Raw genomic sequence first — 17474 nt, forward strand, 5'->3', positions numbered from 1 at the left:
AAAATAACTAGTTGAATCTGTAAAACATTTATGAAAGTCTCTACTGAAGCTGACTGGCTCAAGTTGTAACTGTTACCTCGGCACGTTAAATAAATTAATATGTCTAAAACTGACAGAGCACTATACAGCTTCTACCCCCAAGCTATACGACTGTTAAACATGACAGAAGAATTATCACTCAATGGCTACCTATCTTAATCACCCCGTTTATGCACCAACCCTTTATTTGACTGACTTTTTTACTTTTTAATGATTATTCACTATGTCGGGGGTATGATCAAGTGCAAAGTACCAAAACCTAGATTTCTTTCTACATGTTTTCCTGAGCTGACACCAGACCAGCCCAGAGGTGAGAGGGCTGTCTGTTGGAGGCTGTCACATAATTTTGAGGAGGAAGCTGAGGGCATTTTCATTTAATTCATCTTTTTGTGTTATTGCACAAATCTAAGCTAGTATAGCTTGTACAACCTTCTATAGTATAGTTAAAATTGTTCTAAGAAAAAAAACTTTCTTAAAGAAATTTATATTTTTCTCAAAAACATGCATTTACGACACTCCCCTTGTCAAGATAAAAGCACTACCATTAATAATTGGTAATTTAAGAGAACCCATAGCAAGGGATCTATCTATCCATGTCAATTCTCTCCAGAGTCCTTGGTCTTCTCTTATGGACTCCCATCTTGGGGTCATCCCACGGGTTTTCAGTAGGATTTGTCTTTGGATCATCTTAGAGCTGGAAGATCCAAAAACCAGTAAGGGGCAGACAGATTTTGCTTTAAAATCTCTTGATCTCAAAAGATCACTAAAACCTACATTTGTTGTTAGTAGCCAAAATGATCTACTATTGACCATTGAGCCTGGTTCCAATCAAACGTCCAGTGACATTTAAAAAATGCCAGGCAATGAGTGTCATGATGAACGTAGTGTATTTCTTTTGTCAAAACATCCAAATTGCTTGTTGTTATGTAGATGGTGTTTATTTGTAGTTTTGCAGTCTACTGTAGCTTTGACACTAGCCAAGACCTGATCAGTATTCTCCCTTGAGTGGGCAAGTACACACACAAATACAATCACATGTAACTATGTAAAATGCCCTTCAAGGTCTGAGGGTGCACTGTAGAGGCGAGGGCTGTCTACTTTGGGGTTGAACTGCTGCCTTAGAGAATTTTTGCATAGATGTCACCTCATATACAGCTCCGGACAAAAATTAAGAGACCACTTCACCTTTTTCTTTCTTTTCCAAAAAAGTTGAAAAGGAAGGTTTTGAGTGAGGAACAGAAAGGTGCAAATTAAGAGACCACTTCAAATTGAACGCTTCGGTTCCTCACTCACTTTTTTGGAAAGGAAAGAAAAGAATGCAGTGGTCTCAGATCTGAACATACCAAAGAAGAGTAATTGCAATTTAAGATGGTCATCATGATGCAGATCAATCAGAATTAGTCGATCAGAGACATTGCCAAAATATTAAGTGTGCCATTTCAAAAAACATTTCAAAAAGAAATAGCACAGGTTAGCGAAGCACTGGCAAATAGACCGCTTGAACAAGGAGGTCCTCAAATGTGTTTGAGAAGATGGGTGAAAAAGATAATAACTGTAAATAACTGTACTGCAGATCAGGAACTATCTCCAGCACGTAGGCCAAAATGTTTCAATCACTACTATTCAAAGAAGACTTCACCAGCGAAACTAAAAAAAAACAGCATGGCCTTAAAATACCAAAAAAGAGCCAGCAAAGTTCTAGAAAAGATATGGTGGACTCATGAGACACATATGTACCAGAGAGATGGAAAGAGGAACGTATGGAGGAAAAACTTATCGGCATACCAACTTTAATAATGTGGAGGGGGTGTTGAGGGCATGTTTGGCTGCCATTCTAACTGGCTCAATTGTCTTCATTGGTAACTCCTGACGGCAGCAGTAGGACCAGTTCTGAGTACAGAAAAAGAAACAGCGGTTTGGCTACTCAGATCCAAACAAATGCATTAAAAATGACTGGATGGCACTTTACCTTGCAGATTAAAAAAAAAAAAATCTGCTTGCATATACTAGTAGAATGTAGAATGACTGAACATAACTGGAAAACAAACTACTATTGGCAAAATGACTGAAAGACACTTAATCATTGATTGGTCTATACACTTATGGTCACCAGGCAAGCCAAAACTTTTGAATAAAAAACTGTAAACCTTTAAAATGTTAGTTTCATCCCCTGTCATAAATATGTTTTTAAATGAGACATACTGCATTTTACTGCAAAGGCCTTAAAAAAAATTGCTAGAGTAGCACACGCCATCCGCAGGCAATCAGTAAGGTAATGAGCGTCTATGCGTGAAGCAAGCGTTGTCCCTCATAGATGGTTACCACGTGCCTGAAGGAAGTATCATCAGCCCTGGGCTACATGGGAGAGAAAGCTGCTGCCTGGCTGCCGGAGTCAAACTGTTGTTAATAAAGCCTGATAGATCCAGAAAGGGGCAGAGCTCACTGCTTCCATTATTATTCTAATGTCAAAGTCAAGGCACAATATTGCTCTAATGAATGAATACAATGAAAATGGTGCGCCTTGACTGCCAAGATCCCAACCCCCATACGATATCAACATAAGTAATTACCATCCAGATTGTGACCTCACCGTCCTGCCACCAACATACGATACACAAACGCAGGTACACGCACGCACACGCGCACGCACTCACCCTGATTAAACACAAACCACTTTAGAATATTTATTCACAGTAACACACGCATGTACACATTTTCAGACATATACTCTCCTAATCACAGATGCACACCATTTCACTAATGACCTAAAGTGCACACTAAGATAGATGTATTACTGACTTCACAAACTCACTGTTGATAAGATGTCTATACAAACACACACACACACAACAAATCGGACACCACACATAAACACACGTAAACCTTGAGCCGCCTGAGCTCACTCTCCCTCCGTCTCTCCGCCTCTCCCTCTCTTTCTCTCCCTCTCTCCACCTCTCCCTCTCTCCCTCTCTCTCTCTCTCTCTCCCTCTCCCTCTCTCCACCTCTCCCTCTCTCTCTCCCATCTCTCTCTCTCTCTCTCCACCTCTCTCTCCCTCTCTCCCCCCCTCTCTCTCTCTCCACCTCTCTCTCTCTCTCTCTCCACCTCCCCTCTCCCGCTCTGTGTGTCACCTGCAGTGAGGGTTCAGGGCAGGCAGAGTCAGCCCTGCTGCACTAATGCTTGGACTTGCTCTGAGCGTGTCCTGGGGACTGGAATACAAATCAGGCTTTTCCACTCTTGTCAGCGTTGAGCTGGCCTCATTCCCAGGAGCCTGCAGGGCTGGCCGTCTGTGGTACAGAAGAAACCTGAGAGGAAGAACGCCAAGACTGGCCTCCCCGGGCTCCTTGTGGTCCCCAGGGGCCTATGACCCTCACAGGACGCTCTTTTTATTACGGTAATAAGCACTGTGTTGACTGGGCCGCTGCTCCAGAAACCACCGTTTTAAAGAGAGAGAGTTCAACATGCATTTAGGAGAAATGTCTTGAGGTTTCAGTGGCACAACATAAAGTATGAAAATGTGTGCACTCACTACTGTCGCTCTGGATTAAAGCATCTGCTAAATGACTTAAATGAAAAAATGTGAAAGTATCAGTGGCACACGGGATGAACAGCTCAGAATAACAGTAGAAAGGCCTGTGCATTCTGTAACGCTCCCATAATCCTCCATTCACAGGACATGAGGATCATATTTAATGAAAATGTTTCTAAAGGGTTTCCAAAATTTCAAAATTAAATAATCAACATCTAAGTGAAAATTACAAACTTTTGAATTATTTTAAATGCAAAACACAAATTATGTAGGGAAGTGTTTTTAAAACAGAAGCCAGAAGAGGACTGGTCACCCGTCTGAGCCTGGGTCCTCTCTAGGTTTCTTCCTAAATTTCGGCCTTCTTAGGGAGTTTTTCCTAGCCACTGAAATTCAACACTACTGTTGTTTGCTCCTTGGGGTTTAAGGCCGGGTGTTTCGTAAAAGCACTTTGTGACAACTGCTGACGTAAAAAGGGCTTTAGAAACACATTTGATTGAGTGACTGAAACAACAGAGTGATCAAATGAAGATCCTATTCCTGAATGTGAAAACACAGTCATACAAACTGAGTGTCGTCGGTCAGAGAGGTAGAGCTCAGTTCTGCTTATTACCCCAGTTCTATCAAAAGATAAGAGCTGCAGAGATCGGAATATTCCCTTGATGCCTTCTGAGAAGTAATTTTGGTAGAGAGCTGCTAAGTGTTGCCGAAAAGGCCAAGGTGATATTGATGAGGTATGAGATCAATAGTGGACTAGGAGGACTTCTAATTGTTGGAAGAGTATTATCCTTTTACCGTCATTCAACAGATGATAGCTTTTAGTCCTGGTGAGGCCTCCCTCTGCCGCTGTCATAGAACTACCATTTAATTATGTGGTAAAAGCTGTAGCAATATTGGATAGAGATAAAATGTATAGCTTATTAATCAAATGAATAACTATAGAAACTATAGGCTCTAAGCATCCCAGTAACAATCATCCAATAAAGCATTATGTTAGTACCACCCCAACCAGGTCAGTTTACATGGTTAACCTAAGGTTAACATAATCATCACCCAAAAATTCAACACAATCAGCCGTTTTTCAATCGTTTAATTTGATTACATACAATTAGAATAAATTATATCCATTTACAATTGCCCTTAAGCTGTGAGTTGGGAAGCGCTGCCAATCCATAAATCCAGTGTATTGTCATAAGTCCAGTGTATTGTCATAAATCCAGTGTATTGTCATAAGTCCAGTGTATTGTCATAAGTCCAGTGTATTGTCATAAGTCCAGTGTATTGTCATAAGTCCAGTGTATTGTCATAAGTCCAGTGTATTGTCATAAGTCCAGGGTGGTCTGGGACTGGATCTTAAGCAGAGGCAAGGGATTGTCAGAGAGATGTGAGGGTCAGTTGGGTGGATACTGAGATGAGTGATAAAAGGAATACAACAGAATAACACTCACCTGTTTAGTGTAATACAGTGTGTATTAAGGTGATTTGTGTTATAGCTTCATATTCAGGCTTAGAATCTGTTATTCTTATGTGAATTACATATGAATTTAAAACTGCATGTTTTAAAATGTTGGTTTATGAATAATCTTCGGAAGGAGTAAACAAGATACGACACTCTGAAGGGGCGCGCCTTTATGTGCACACACAACCTAACTACAAACATCATTAATGGCTTTTAATGTCCAACAGATGTCCAGTTAGCCCATGAGCCCTGCATTACAGTTGCAAAAACCTAACCACATTTATTCAGGACTGTGATTTGAAGCGAGTCGAGTTTCAAAACACAGCGCTGGGCGATATAGCTTAAAAATGACGGTATATTTAACATTTTGGATGGTAACAGTATGTACCATGGTATATTCTCATTTGTTCACTTATCTGCAATAAAAACATCTTAAAAAATGTCAAGTATTCCAACAAGAGTTTAAGTATCCACAGTGTGATTGACAAATGAAAAGCCATAAACTACAGTCATCCGTCCAACATGCGGTGAAAATGTTTTCTGTTCAAGGTCCAGATTGAATGAAAGCCATGTCCAAACAAAGGAGGAAGCCCAACGTTTTCAAAAAAAATTGATTAATGAATCATTGGGGAGAAGAGGCCCGTCCTGCTTTGTGCAATTTTTACACGCTACAACACCTGGCTGCCCAAGTGTTGACCACTGAGTTTGTGTGGTCTACCACTTCGTGGCTGGGCTGTTGTTGCTCCTAGACGCTTCCACTTCACAATTATAACACTCAACGTTGCCCAGGGCAAATCTAGTAGGGCAGAAATGTCACAAACTGACTTGTGGCAAAGGTGGCATTGAGTCCCATTGTACTGTCAAAGTTTGTCTATGGAAATGTGCTGGATTTTATGCACCAGTGAGTGATGGATGTGGCTGAAACACCTGAACTCAATAATTAGTAGGGGTGTCTAAATACCTTTGACCATCTAGTTTATCTGCCACGACATAGCACTTTACATAGATTGGCAAAATCCATGTTCTAGCCTACCGCAGCACAAATGGACCAATCCGTACTGTGGCACATTCTTACCGGCATACTGTTTCTACCTTCCATATTGCCCCTATCAGAATCCCATTCCCGCCTTCTGGGAATCAACATTATATTCATAATTCGTCCTTCATTTTCAGTTTGTAGCTATGACACACCATATGGGGAACGGTATAAATCGGCCACACACCTGCTGCTCCTGAATAGGATAGCACAGCGCAAAACATCTGGCTTACTAACCCCTTCCAGTGCCTGAACGCCAGCTCTGGGACTACAGATTACTGTCCAACCACGGGAGCAGCATGCTGTTGCACTCAGCCAGTCAGGGGCTGTTTGCGGAACAAGGGGTTCTCATCAACCTCATACAAATGCACCCAGTTGGGGTGTCCAGCATGTCCCTGAGCCACTGCAGACTGGCACTACCAGGAGCGCAAGAGGAATGAAACAGGCACCCAGGCACAACTCTCTGGGGGGGGGGGGGGGGGGGGGGGGGGGGGGGGGGGGGGGGGGGGGGGGTCAAAGTAAAATGTAACACAGCCTGGAACATGAAATTAAAATATGACATAGCCTGGAACATGAACTTAGTCCATGGCCTTTGCTGGTTTGGTCCAATCTTTACTAATATCTGACGTAGGCAAACAGTTCTGCCAACTGTGAACAAAGAAATGCCAACCTCACCGTGACAACAAACAGCAGCAAATTCCAAAGGGGAAGCCAATGCGGACAGTTGGACTTCTTCTGAAGCTGCTCAATTTTAACTTGTGCGCCTACCAGTGTCAGTAGAGAACGTCTCTCAGTACAGAGCCTGGCCACTAAGATGACCAGACAACATGTTGAATCCGGAGAAGCAAAGTAGCACATTTACAAGCCGGACAAGAGACCAGCTCTTCTAAATCCTGGCAGACCAAGCAGAGTACTGTGCCTGGAATGTGAGAAGGGCAGGCTTCAGTTTACCTTTCGGAATCCAAATCCAAACCAGAGACGCAGAGAGGTTCTAGCCATGACATTTTCTAAGAAATACATTTGAGGACTGATTCCCAGATTTGTCTTAGAGGTGGACGAGCGGGACAGTTGTCCTTGGCAGTGGCAGTACCAGACGTGACGGAGGAGGTCAGGATGGACTCCATGATATCTCCTCTCCCAAAGCAATAGGAAATAGTCCAGATCTAAGAAAGATAGGAATGGTTGCTATCTGATTGTGACAGGAGATCCAGTCTTTTCTCTTAATAGAGTATGTGGCTCAAACATAGTTACTAGAAACCCGACTTCTTAGGAAAGTCCTAAATCTGATAACAGATATCAGTTAGACTAATCTGTTTAATGTAAGGGACCTGAAATGTCGAGCACGACATGATGAGGATTGATCTTGATAGTGATCCAGGACAAAATTTCAGGTCCCTTACATTAAACAGATTAGTCTAACTGATATCTGTTATCAGATTGAGGTCTTTAACATCTAACTCCAGCAAATTCCTAAAAACGTCTCTTTAACATGTGGAGACATCCCAACCCCACAAGAAGAGAGTATACTCTTTTCACATTCATGTTCATAATATTTACATGACTTTAAGCTTGAGTTACTCCTACAATGCAAAATACTACCACAGTTCAATCTCTGATGAGCCCGCTTATGTTCTCTTTGAAGCTTGGGGACATTAAATTATTTTCAAGGAACCAGCGTACTCTGAATAAATAAAGGCCAAATTCAAACTCCTCTTTTTTGAGTTTTGAGGAAATCTTATTTACTCAGAAGTCAACTACAATGGTCAATTTATGACACGAGAATAATGGAAATATGTATATAAAAATGTGGGGTAGTGGTGATTTCCAACTTTTTCTGGGAACAGTTATTTAGTCAACAAATTAGATTTGGTTTGAGGTTTATACAAGCAAATATAGTATTATGCAAATAGCTCTTTACCCAAATCCACAGATAAAAAGATTTGAAATGCTCTCTGTGATTGACCTGTTGATTCTCTTTCTGTAACAAAGACTTAATGTATGGAATAGGAAAACCATAAACTAGTATGAAATGTTCTTTTCAACCCGATGCTAGCAGACTCATTGAAAATTATTGAAGACAGAACTACTACAGACAAATGTAATGCTTGTGAAAAACAGACATTAATCTTTCTATACAATCTTAACAGTAGTAATTCTTCGAGGTATGTTGATGCCAACACAAGTTTATACTATATATATATATACAGTATATATATATTTATTTATACACACACACACACACACACACACAGTGCCAAGTTTTTGTGATGTAAAAGAATGAGACAAAGATAAATCATGTCAGAACCTTTTCCACTTTTAATGTGACCTATAATATGAACAATTCAATTGAAAAAGAAACTGAAATCTTCAAGGGGGAAAATGAAAAATAAAAACCTTCCAATAACCTGGATGCCGCCACACACACTTGACCCCATCTGAACCAAATACGTTTATCTTGGTCTCATCAGACCACCAGACAGTTCCGGTAATCCATGTCCTTAGTCTGCTTGTCTTCAGCAAACTGTTTGCAGGCTTTCTTGGGCATCATCTTTAGAAGAGGCTTCATTCTGGGATGACAGCCATGCAGACCAATTTGATGCAGTGTGCGGCGTATGGTCTGAGCACTGACAGGCTGACCCCCCACCCCTTCAACCTCTGCAGCAATGCTGGCAGCACTCATACGTCTGTTTCCCTAAGACAACCTCTGGATATGACGCTGAGCACGTGCACTCAACTTCTTTTGTTGACCATGGCGAGGCCTGTTCTGAGTGGAACCTGTCCTGTTAAACCGCTGTATGGTCTTGGCCACCGTGCTGCAGCTCAGTTTCAGGGTCTTGGCAATCTTCTTATAGCCTAGGCCAGGGGTCGGCAACCCAAAATGTTGAAAGAGCCATATTGGACCAAAAATAAATAAAAAATCTGTCTGGAGCCGAAAAAAATTAAACGCCTTATATAAGCCTTATAATGAAGGTAATGTAAGTGTCTATATTACCCCCTTAGTATCAAAATGATAAGTAGGCTACAAATATATAGTGAGCCTTCATGATTAAATGTTTCTTTTCCCTGCAGTGCATCCTGGAGAGAATGAGGCACCACGTGACTACTCTGCTGTACCATGGGGCTTTAAGTTTAACTTCCATCATCATTTTAATGTATTATGTTTCATTGCATTGATGAAATTAAAGAAATACAATAAAGAAATCAGATTTCTGATGTCATTTTTACTTTAGGATTCGAAAATACAACAAAATGTGCAACGTGCATAGGCCTCCTGTAATGTCAGACCTCCCCATGGAAATAAAATGCAGTCCTCTTCAATCCTCAGTAATACCCTTTATTATCTCCCGGGTTGCAACAAAACTAGCAGCAGTACTGGAGTTTGGAGATGCAATCCACTTCTTAAATGTATCTTTGCGCTCCTCTAATTTTTCCAGAGGTAATGCAATCGCACTTTTTCTCTCACTCCCAACTGGGTACTTGGCTGCAAATGTAGCATGCTTTCCCTGGAAATGTCTTTCCACATTACTCTTTTTGTTATTTGACAACTTCTCATTACAAAGCAAACATGCAGGCAATCCTTCCGCATTGGCAATGAAAGCAAACGATTCGGTCCAAGAACTGTTGAATCCTCTGTTCTCAGCTATCTTTCTCTTTTCCCCTTGGGATCCATGGCCCATGACACACCCGCCGGTTTGTTTGTTTGTTTTTCAGCATCACGCCGATCTGACAGAAACGTGTGTCGCAGTCTATGACGTAAATCTTCGTTGACAGAAATGTTTAATATTTAATATTTATTATACACGTTTTTACAACGTTGAAAAACTCTAAGAATGTTTAATTTATATCATACAGAAATTATATTAAAACAAATTATTTTATTTTTTTCATATTTTTGAAAAAGCTCCAGGGAGCCACTAGGGCGGCGCTTAAGAGCCGCATGCAGCTCTAGAGCCGCGGGCTGCTGACCCCCGGCCTAGGCCATCTTTAACTGAGAGTTCTTTGCTATGAGGGGCCATGTTGAACTTCCAGTGACAAATATGAGGTAGTGTGAGAGCGGTAACACCAAATTTAAAACACCTGCTCCCCATTTACACCTGAGACCTTGTAACACTAACGAGTCACATGACACCGGGGAGGGAAAATGGCTAATTTGACCACATTTGGACATTTTCACTTAGGGGTGTACTCACTTTTTTTTTGCCAGCGGTTTAGACATTAATGGCTGTGTGTTGAGTTATTTTGAGGGGAACTCCTTTGGTTTTATTCCCAGATTTTCTCGTAACATCCGTTAAACTACTGGACATTCTGGTCAAAGGTACAAATCTGCAATTTGTCGAGTGTCGAGTGAAATGCAGATGGCGAGGTAAACGAGCTGGGGTGCTCGTGCGCTCAAGGCGCCGTGGATTACGGACTCCGCTACCAGGGATATTCCTCGGCAACGTGTGATCACTTATCAATAAACTGGACAAACTTAATTTTCTGTTGGGGTGAAAACAGAGCTCCATCCTTATCTTCCACCTTGGGTTTCACAGAGTTACGTGGCTGTGTGGATCTTTACCGGACTCAGCGCTGCAATTGCAGGGAGGAGGAATACGTTTCTACATTAACAACGGCTGGGGCAATGATGTCACAGTAATATTACGGTTCTGTTTTACTGACCTGGAATAATTTTTAGCAACTTCAAGCCTTTCTAACCCTGTTGCGCGAAGTTCAAAGAAGTGGAGCTTGGAAGCAACCGAGGCTCTGTATGCATGTCTGGAATGCACTGATTGGGAAATGTTTAGGTCTGCCACTAATAGTCTGGATGAGTACACTGATGCTGTGAGGACAGCTGCATACCAACACAAACCAGGGTGAGTTACTACAATGACAAACCCTAGTTTACAGCTAAACGCAGCGTTTGGAAAAGGAGGAGGCATTCATGCACAGGGACAGAGATCGGTTCAGAGAGGCTAAATACAGCTTTGGTAAGGCAGTGAAGGAAGCCAAGCGCCTGTATGGAGAGAAATTAAAACAACAGTTCTCAGCCAATGACAGTGCTTCTGTTTGGAGGCCTCCAACAAATTACCAACTACAAGCCTAAATCCCCCCACTCCATTAATGACTAGAGACTTGCCAACGACCTGAATGAGTTCTACTGCAGATCTGAAAGGCAAAAGGGCAGTCCTGACAATATCTTCTCCCTGTGTGTCCAGCCATCAACACCAGCCCCCCACCATCAGGGCCCATACACAATCACCCATCCTAATCATCCCCACCTCTGCTACTACAATGGCACTTTCAATCCTGGAGTCTATTCAAGAGACAGAAAGCAGCAGGACCTTATGGTGTCTCCTCATCCACCCTAAAGCACTGTGCAGATCAGCTTTCTGCTGTGTTCACTGACATTTTGAACACCTCAATGGAGACATGCTGCATTCATGCTTCAAATCCTCTACCTTCATCCCAGTTCCCGAGACGTCAAGGATCACAAGACTTAATGACTGCAGACCCGTCGCCCTGACCCCTGTGGTTATGAAGTCATTTGAGGGCCTTTTTCTGTCCCACCTCAAGACCATAACCGACCCACTATTAGACCCACTTCTGTTTGCCTACAGAGCCAACAGGTCTGTTGATGACGCAGTCTCTTGGCTCTTCACTTCATCCTCCAGCATCTGGACTCCCCTGGAACCTATGCCAGATTCCTGTTTGTGGACTTTAGTTCCGCATTCAACAACATTATTCCCACTTTGCTCCAAGACAAGCTCTCCCAACTGGGAGTGCCCGAGTCCACATGCAGTTGCATCACAGCCTTCCTGTCCAACAGGAGGCAGCACGTGAGGCTGGGGAAGCACTTGTCTGACCCCCTGACCATTCAGCATTGGCTCCTCTCAAGGCTGCGTCCTGTCCCCCCTACTCTTCTCCCTGTACACCAACAGCTGCGCCTCCAGTCACCACTCAATCATGCTCCTGAAGTTTGCGGATGACACCACCCACATCTGACTAATTTCTGGAGACAACTCTGCCTACAGGTGGGAGATTGACCATCTGGTGTCCTCGTGCAGTCAGAACAACTTGGAGCTCAATGCCTAAAGACAGTAGAAATTAAAATGGACTTCAGGAGAAGGCCAGCTGCCCTTCCCCCCATCACCCTGGGTGGTCCCTCATTCAACTCTGTGGAGTGCTTTCGCTTCCTGGGCACCTCCATTGCCCAGGACCTCAGGTTGGAGCTGAACATCACCTCTCTTACAAAGAAAGCACAGCAGATGATACACTTCCTGCAACAGTTGAAAAAGTTGAACCTGCCAAAGACTATGATGGTGCATTTCTACACTGCCATCATAGAGTCCATCCTGACCTCCTCCACTGTCTGGTACACTGCAGCCACTGACAAGGACAGGCTGCAACGCATCATCCGCTCTGCAGAGAAGGTGATTGGCTGCAATCTGCCGTCTCTACAGGACCTACACACCTCCAGGACACAGAGGAGAGCAGCAAACCCCGTGGTTGATCCCTCTCACCCTGGAAATGGACTATTTAGGACTCTCCCCTCTGGCAGAAGGTTGAGGTCTATCAGGACCAAAACCTCTCGCCATGAGAACAGTTTTTTTCCTACAGCAGTAGACCTCATGTACATGCCCCCGGAACCAAACGGACTGTGGCCTGCTCCCCCCATGCACACAACCCTCTACTGGACAAATCTATAACCACTCCCCACATACACACACAACTCACAACTGGACAAATCTTGCACCTTACATGTTTTTTTGTAATTTATTAATGCTCAGTCTAGTGTTTTTAGGCTCAGTCTACTTTGTTTATTTGTTTTCATTTATTTTGTATAAATTATTGGATTAAGGAGCCAGAACAAATTCCTTCTTTGTGGTGAAACTTGCTTGGCAATAAAGCTCTTTCTGATTTTGATTCCTACCATTATTGGGTACGTGTTCACCAAGTTCTATTAAGATGTGAATACCTATGCCTGATTTATAGGCATTTATGTGTTAGACCCTGCCCACATTAAAATTGGCCAGTAGTGTCAATTTTTCATGTAGTAGCCTGGAAAATATAGCATGGTTATGACCATGTTCATAGTCCATAGATATGCCAAGTTAAGTGCAAATTGGTCATTCTGTCCCAGAGACATACCCATATAGGTGTTTTTAAGAAAATTCAAAATGGCTGAAAATCTGTCATGGCGTACATTATGAGTTCTTGAGACACATTTGTTGCATGTATGGAACCGGATCTATCTACGAATCATCACATCTCTACATCACGTGGGGCTAAGAGCGTAAGCTTAAGAAGATGTCCTGGTAAATCGCTTGTTACAGCTCCACCCTGTGGAGAAATGGCATAGCATTGTATAGGGTGCCCTTTGCAATTCTGCCAAGTTTTACCTTTCCACACCTTACTATGTAAGGGGAATTTGCACCAATAAACCATTGATGTAATTAACAATACAATTGTTTTCTGTTATCTATTTAGTGTGTTACCTGGAGATATACACTTAGGGTACTCTAAAAACATCATTTCTACTATGTAACACCTAACATTATTCACCCAGACCATGTTATTCCTGTTGTTGTGTGGGCGGCCGGGTTTATTCACAGTAGCCTACTCTGAGCGCTTTATACTCATGCTCTCTGACATGCCCAAGACGCATAACGCATCACTACCGAGAACCCACGCTTCTCCCCTCCCAATACAAGCACTTAATAGAAGTTAACCCTTCAGGTATAGGCTACTATAACACATAGCACTACATACTCATTGTGACTCTATTCATGTATATGCGTTTTCAATGATTATAATGTTTGGAAATGTTTTTTTGATGCACGTCATACCGTTTATTTCCAATACAATTGCCGATGGATGTGTTCGAGGTTCCATGGAACGAGGATGGCCAGGACATCCGAGACTTCCTGAGCCCCGGTCTGTCGCTTGTGTCCATGGCATTAGAGCGCTCTATCCCTCGATGGTGATGCCGGTCGGTGTCGGAATATCCCCGGTGTTTGATTTTGATGGGAGTCCGTGGCTGCCTCCAAAGATGTTGCGGAGGTTTGAGGGTCGCCTGTTCTCGGGGAACAGGGAGCGAGAGCGAAAGGCTCTTCTTCGAGCATGGTGATGGTACTTCCATCATAGTGTAAACAGAAATATTCCTTTTAGATATAACTTATTCACAAATACTACTATGGCTCATTGACTATTAAACGGATATCGTCCATGGCACTTATTCGTAGCCTTTAATCAGTGGTATAATTGGGTTTAAAAAGTGACCAAGTCTTGTTCAGTGCAGTCCAATATTTTTATTTTTATTCTAAATATTATAATTCAAACCTCCACAGTGGTACTGTGGGGTAGAGACTATGACAAATTTCAGCCGGTATACTATACCCGGTGTATGTATTTATCTACTGGCTATCCAATTAAATTCCAATCAAAAGTTAATATCCCATCTAATTGAAAAACGCTTTTCTTCTTTGCTTAGAGACTCGTTAATCGTTAAAATATCCTCCCGGTAGTTGATGAGAGCCACTCGCGGGTGCTTCTCCTGAAGTTTGACGCCTTGTCGCCCATTGCGCACTGGGTCCCTTATTTACAGAACAATTTATTGCTTTTATCAGCGCCTTATTGCAGAATGACAGACCGCTGGCGCTGGCTCCCGTGTGATGCGGGGTATTATTGCTTCTCCCGACTGCACATGTCTGTCAAAGCTCGCTAGTAATCGCTCCGTCTCCAACTGGAGCCATAAAAAAGTAGCCTATCACATCTAAAAAAACGGTCGTGCATTTGGAACTACAGAGGCTGAGCCGTACGCGCGAAGCTCAACGTCTCGACTTGTCCCTCCATTAGAATGTTCGATCTAATGGTGTCAGATTGAAATTAAATTGGACTTGAAACAACGAACATGTCCAATATTTATATAATTTCGGTTGCCGTTGGAATTGCCGTGGTTGCGTTTGTATCCAAAACCCATATTATTTTCTTTGCATCTCTTCGCTTCTTGGTAGGCTATTGTACCGGAACAAAACATTATCAAAAGGCCAGTAAAAAGCATTTACTGTCGAAATCCCGTAGTCTCCGCTTGCATTCGGTTATCTGTCCATTATCACGACTGCACTCCAGATTGACGACACATTTTATAATAACTAGCCTACAAAACATAATCTCTCTCTCTCCCTCCCTCTCTCTCTCTCTCTCTCTCTCTCTCTCTCTCTCTCTCTCGTTCCCTCTCCTTCTCAGCTTTCTCTTTCGCCTTTTCTCTTCTTTCAGTCCAGCAAGTCCCCGCATGCAGCTCCGTTCCAGTCTGGTTATCAATTAGACCTGAAAGGATTTTAATCATTTATTCATCAATGAGTTAATTTATGTATCACTTTAATAATGTCCAATACCGTTTCCCATGCGTTACATTTTCGACTATCAATGCTGTAATTTTTGTGCAAGCGAATTTATCATCCCTGAAAAGCCATCGAGCAAAGTATTTCTTGCATTTTAATAGCCTATCCCCACTGTCTGCCTTTAGTGTAGCCTACTACTACACAACGTGGTCAGAAGTATAGGCTACGTCACGAGCTAGTGTAGTGGCCTAGGCTTATCCACTTATCACCTTACGGGGTAGCCTATTTTGATGTGCCCGTACTGCTCTTGTTTACACTTGTTCTTTCCACTGTTATGAGCTATCACTTAGATTTCCTTAACATAACTGTATATAGCCTATCTGTACTCGATGGTTTAAAACTGCGCTCTCTCAAGGCAAGAATTAAGTGTTTGTAGAGCGCATCCACGAACGCATCAACCTTCCGAAATTCCTGTGATTTAGGCTAATTACGTTATCGTCTCGTCTGCTGATGCACATTGATCAAGAATACTTACCTTTTATTCAGTAATATCGCATAGCCTGTTATGAGTTCGTCTGCTCACTCATAATGGCATTTCATTTGTTCTTGGTTAATGGGTCCAGTTATCCAATCATCACCTTTGTTTTGAGACGTCTTTAGACGTCAATCACATAGGCATTTGAGACATCTTAAACCGTCTTGAGACACTTTTGTTCTCAAGATATATCTCAAGAAATCTTAACACACGTACATAATTATTTCCTCCCGCTTTACACTTCAAATGACAAATCAGTAGCTTATACATAACTACGTTTTTTAAATAGGCTGTAACTGTTAGTCAGTGATATATTAAGTAGCCTACTTATCAGTCATTCTTGGACGGACTTGCATAATAATGTGTTCTGTAGTGATGAGTTGAGTTGAAGTGACAAAAATGTATATTTGCAAGATCCCATAATGATTACAGTATTCTACAAAATAGAACTACATTTAACTATATATAACGTATTTGGAAAGTATTCACTCCACTTCACCTTTTCCACATTTTGTTACAGGCTCATGCTAATTACATTTATTTTATTTATTTTCCTTCATTAATTGACACTATATAGTGTACACTATACCCCATAATGATAAAGCAAAAAGAGATATACATGAATTTTTGCAAATGTGTGAAAATATAAATTATAGTAACATCACATTTATACAAGTATTTAGTATTTATCTTTGCAATGACACACAAACTTTTTTAAATGCTTCTACAACTTGATTGGATTCCTCTGGTGGTAAATGCAATTGATTTGACATGATTTGGAAAGGCACACATCTGTTAAAAGTTAAAAGTACATGTCTGAGAAAAAACTAAGCCACGTGGTCGAAGGAATTGACCGCAGACACTTGAGACAAGATTGTGTCAAGGCACAGATCTGGGGAAAATGTCAGCATTGGAGGTCCCCAAGAACACAGTAGGCTCCATCATTCTTAAATGGAATAAGTTTGGAACCACCAACACTCTTCCTAGAACATTCTTCCGCCCAGCCAAACTGAGCAATTGGGGGAGAAGGGCCCCAAGCCCCAGTCCGTCAGAAACAATTTACCCATGACGCATTGTGGTTTTGGTCCTCTTGAAAAAGCCCTACATGTAGAGAATAAACACATGGGCAGAAAATGTAGAGAAATGCCGGATCTGGCAAATAAAAATGCAGAAAAAATTCACTTTGTATGAGAGTTTGCCAAAAGGCACCTACACAACTCTCAGACCATGAGAAACAAGATTCTTTGGTCTGATGAAACCTAGATTGAACTTTTTGATTTGAATGCCAAGTGTCACATACAGAGGAAACTAGGCACTGTTCATCACCTGGCCAATGCCATTATTACTATGAAGCATGGTGGTGGCAGCATTATGCTGTGGGGATGTTTTTCAGAGGCAGGCACTGGGCAAGGCAAGGAAAGTTTAACTGTATAGCACAGTTTATACTCAGGGCAGTTCAAATTGCTTTACATTTGTAAAACAAACATCAGGAATACTATAAATACATTTTGCATAAAAGACAAAGCATACAAATATAAACATCACATTTAAGGTGGCTGAA

General features: G+C 42.0%; 1 protein-coding gene across 2 annotated transcripts in view; it reads right to left on the reverse strand.

Annotated features, from left to right (window-relative positions):
* Positions 1-15203, reverse strand: part of pde4a (phosphodiesterase 4A, cAMP-specific) — an 86077-nt gene extending 70874 nt beyond the window's left edge. For both annotated transcript variants that reach the window (XM_020051199.2, XM_010900063.3), the window contains exon 1: positions 13885-15203. In XM_020051199.2, the coding sequence (XP_019906758.1) occupies positions 13885-14180 (296 nt within the window). In that variant the 5' untranslated portion in view covers positions 14181-15203. The remainder of the gene's footprint in view (positions 1-13884) is intronic.
* Positions 15204-17474: the final 2271 nt, after the last annotated feature.

This window comes from Esox lucius, chromosome 11 (genome assembly GCF_011004845.1).
Source record: "Esox lucius isolate fEsoLuc1 chromosome 11, fEsoLuc1.pri, whole genome shotgun sequence".
Lineage (NCBI taxonomy): Eukaryota > Metazoa > Chordata > Actinopteri > Esociformes > Esocidae > Esox > Esox lucius.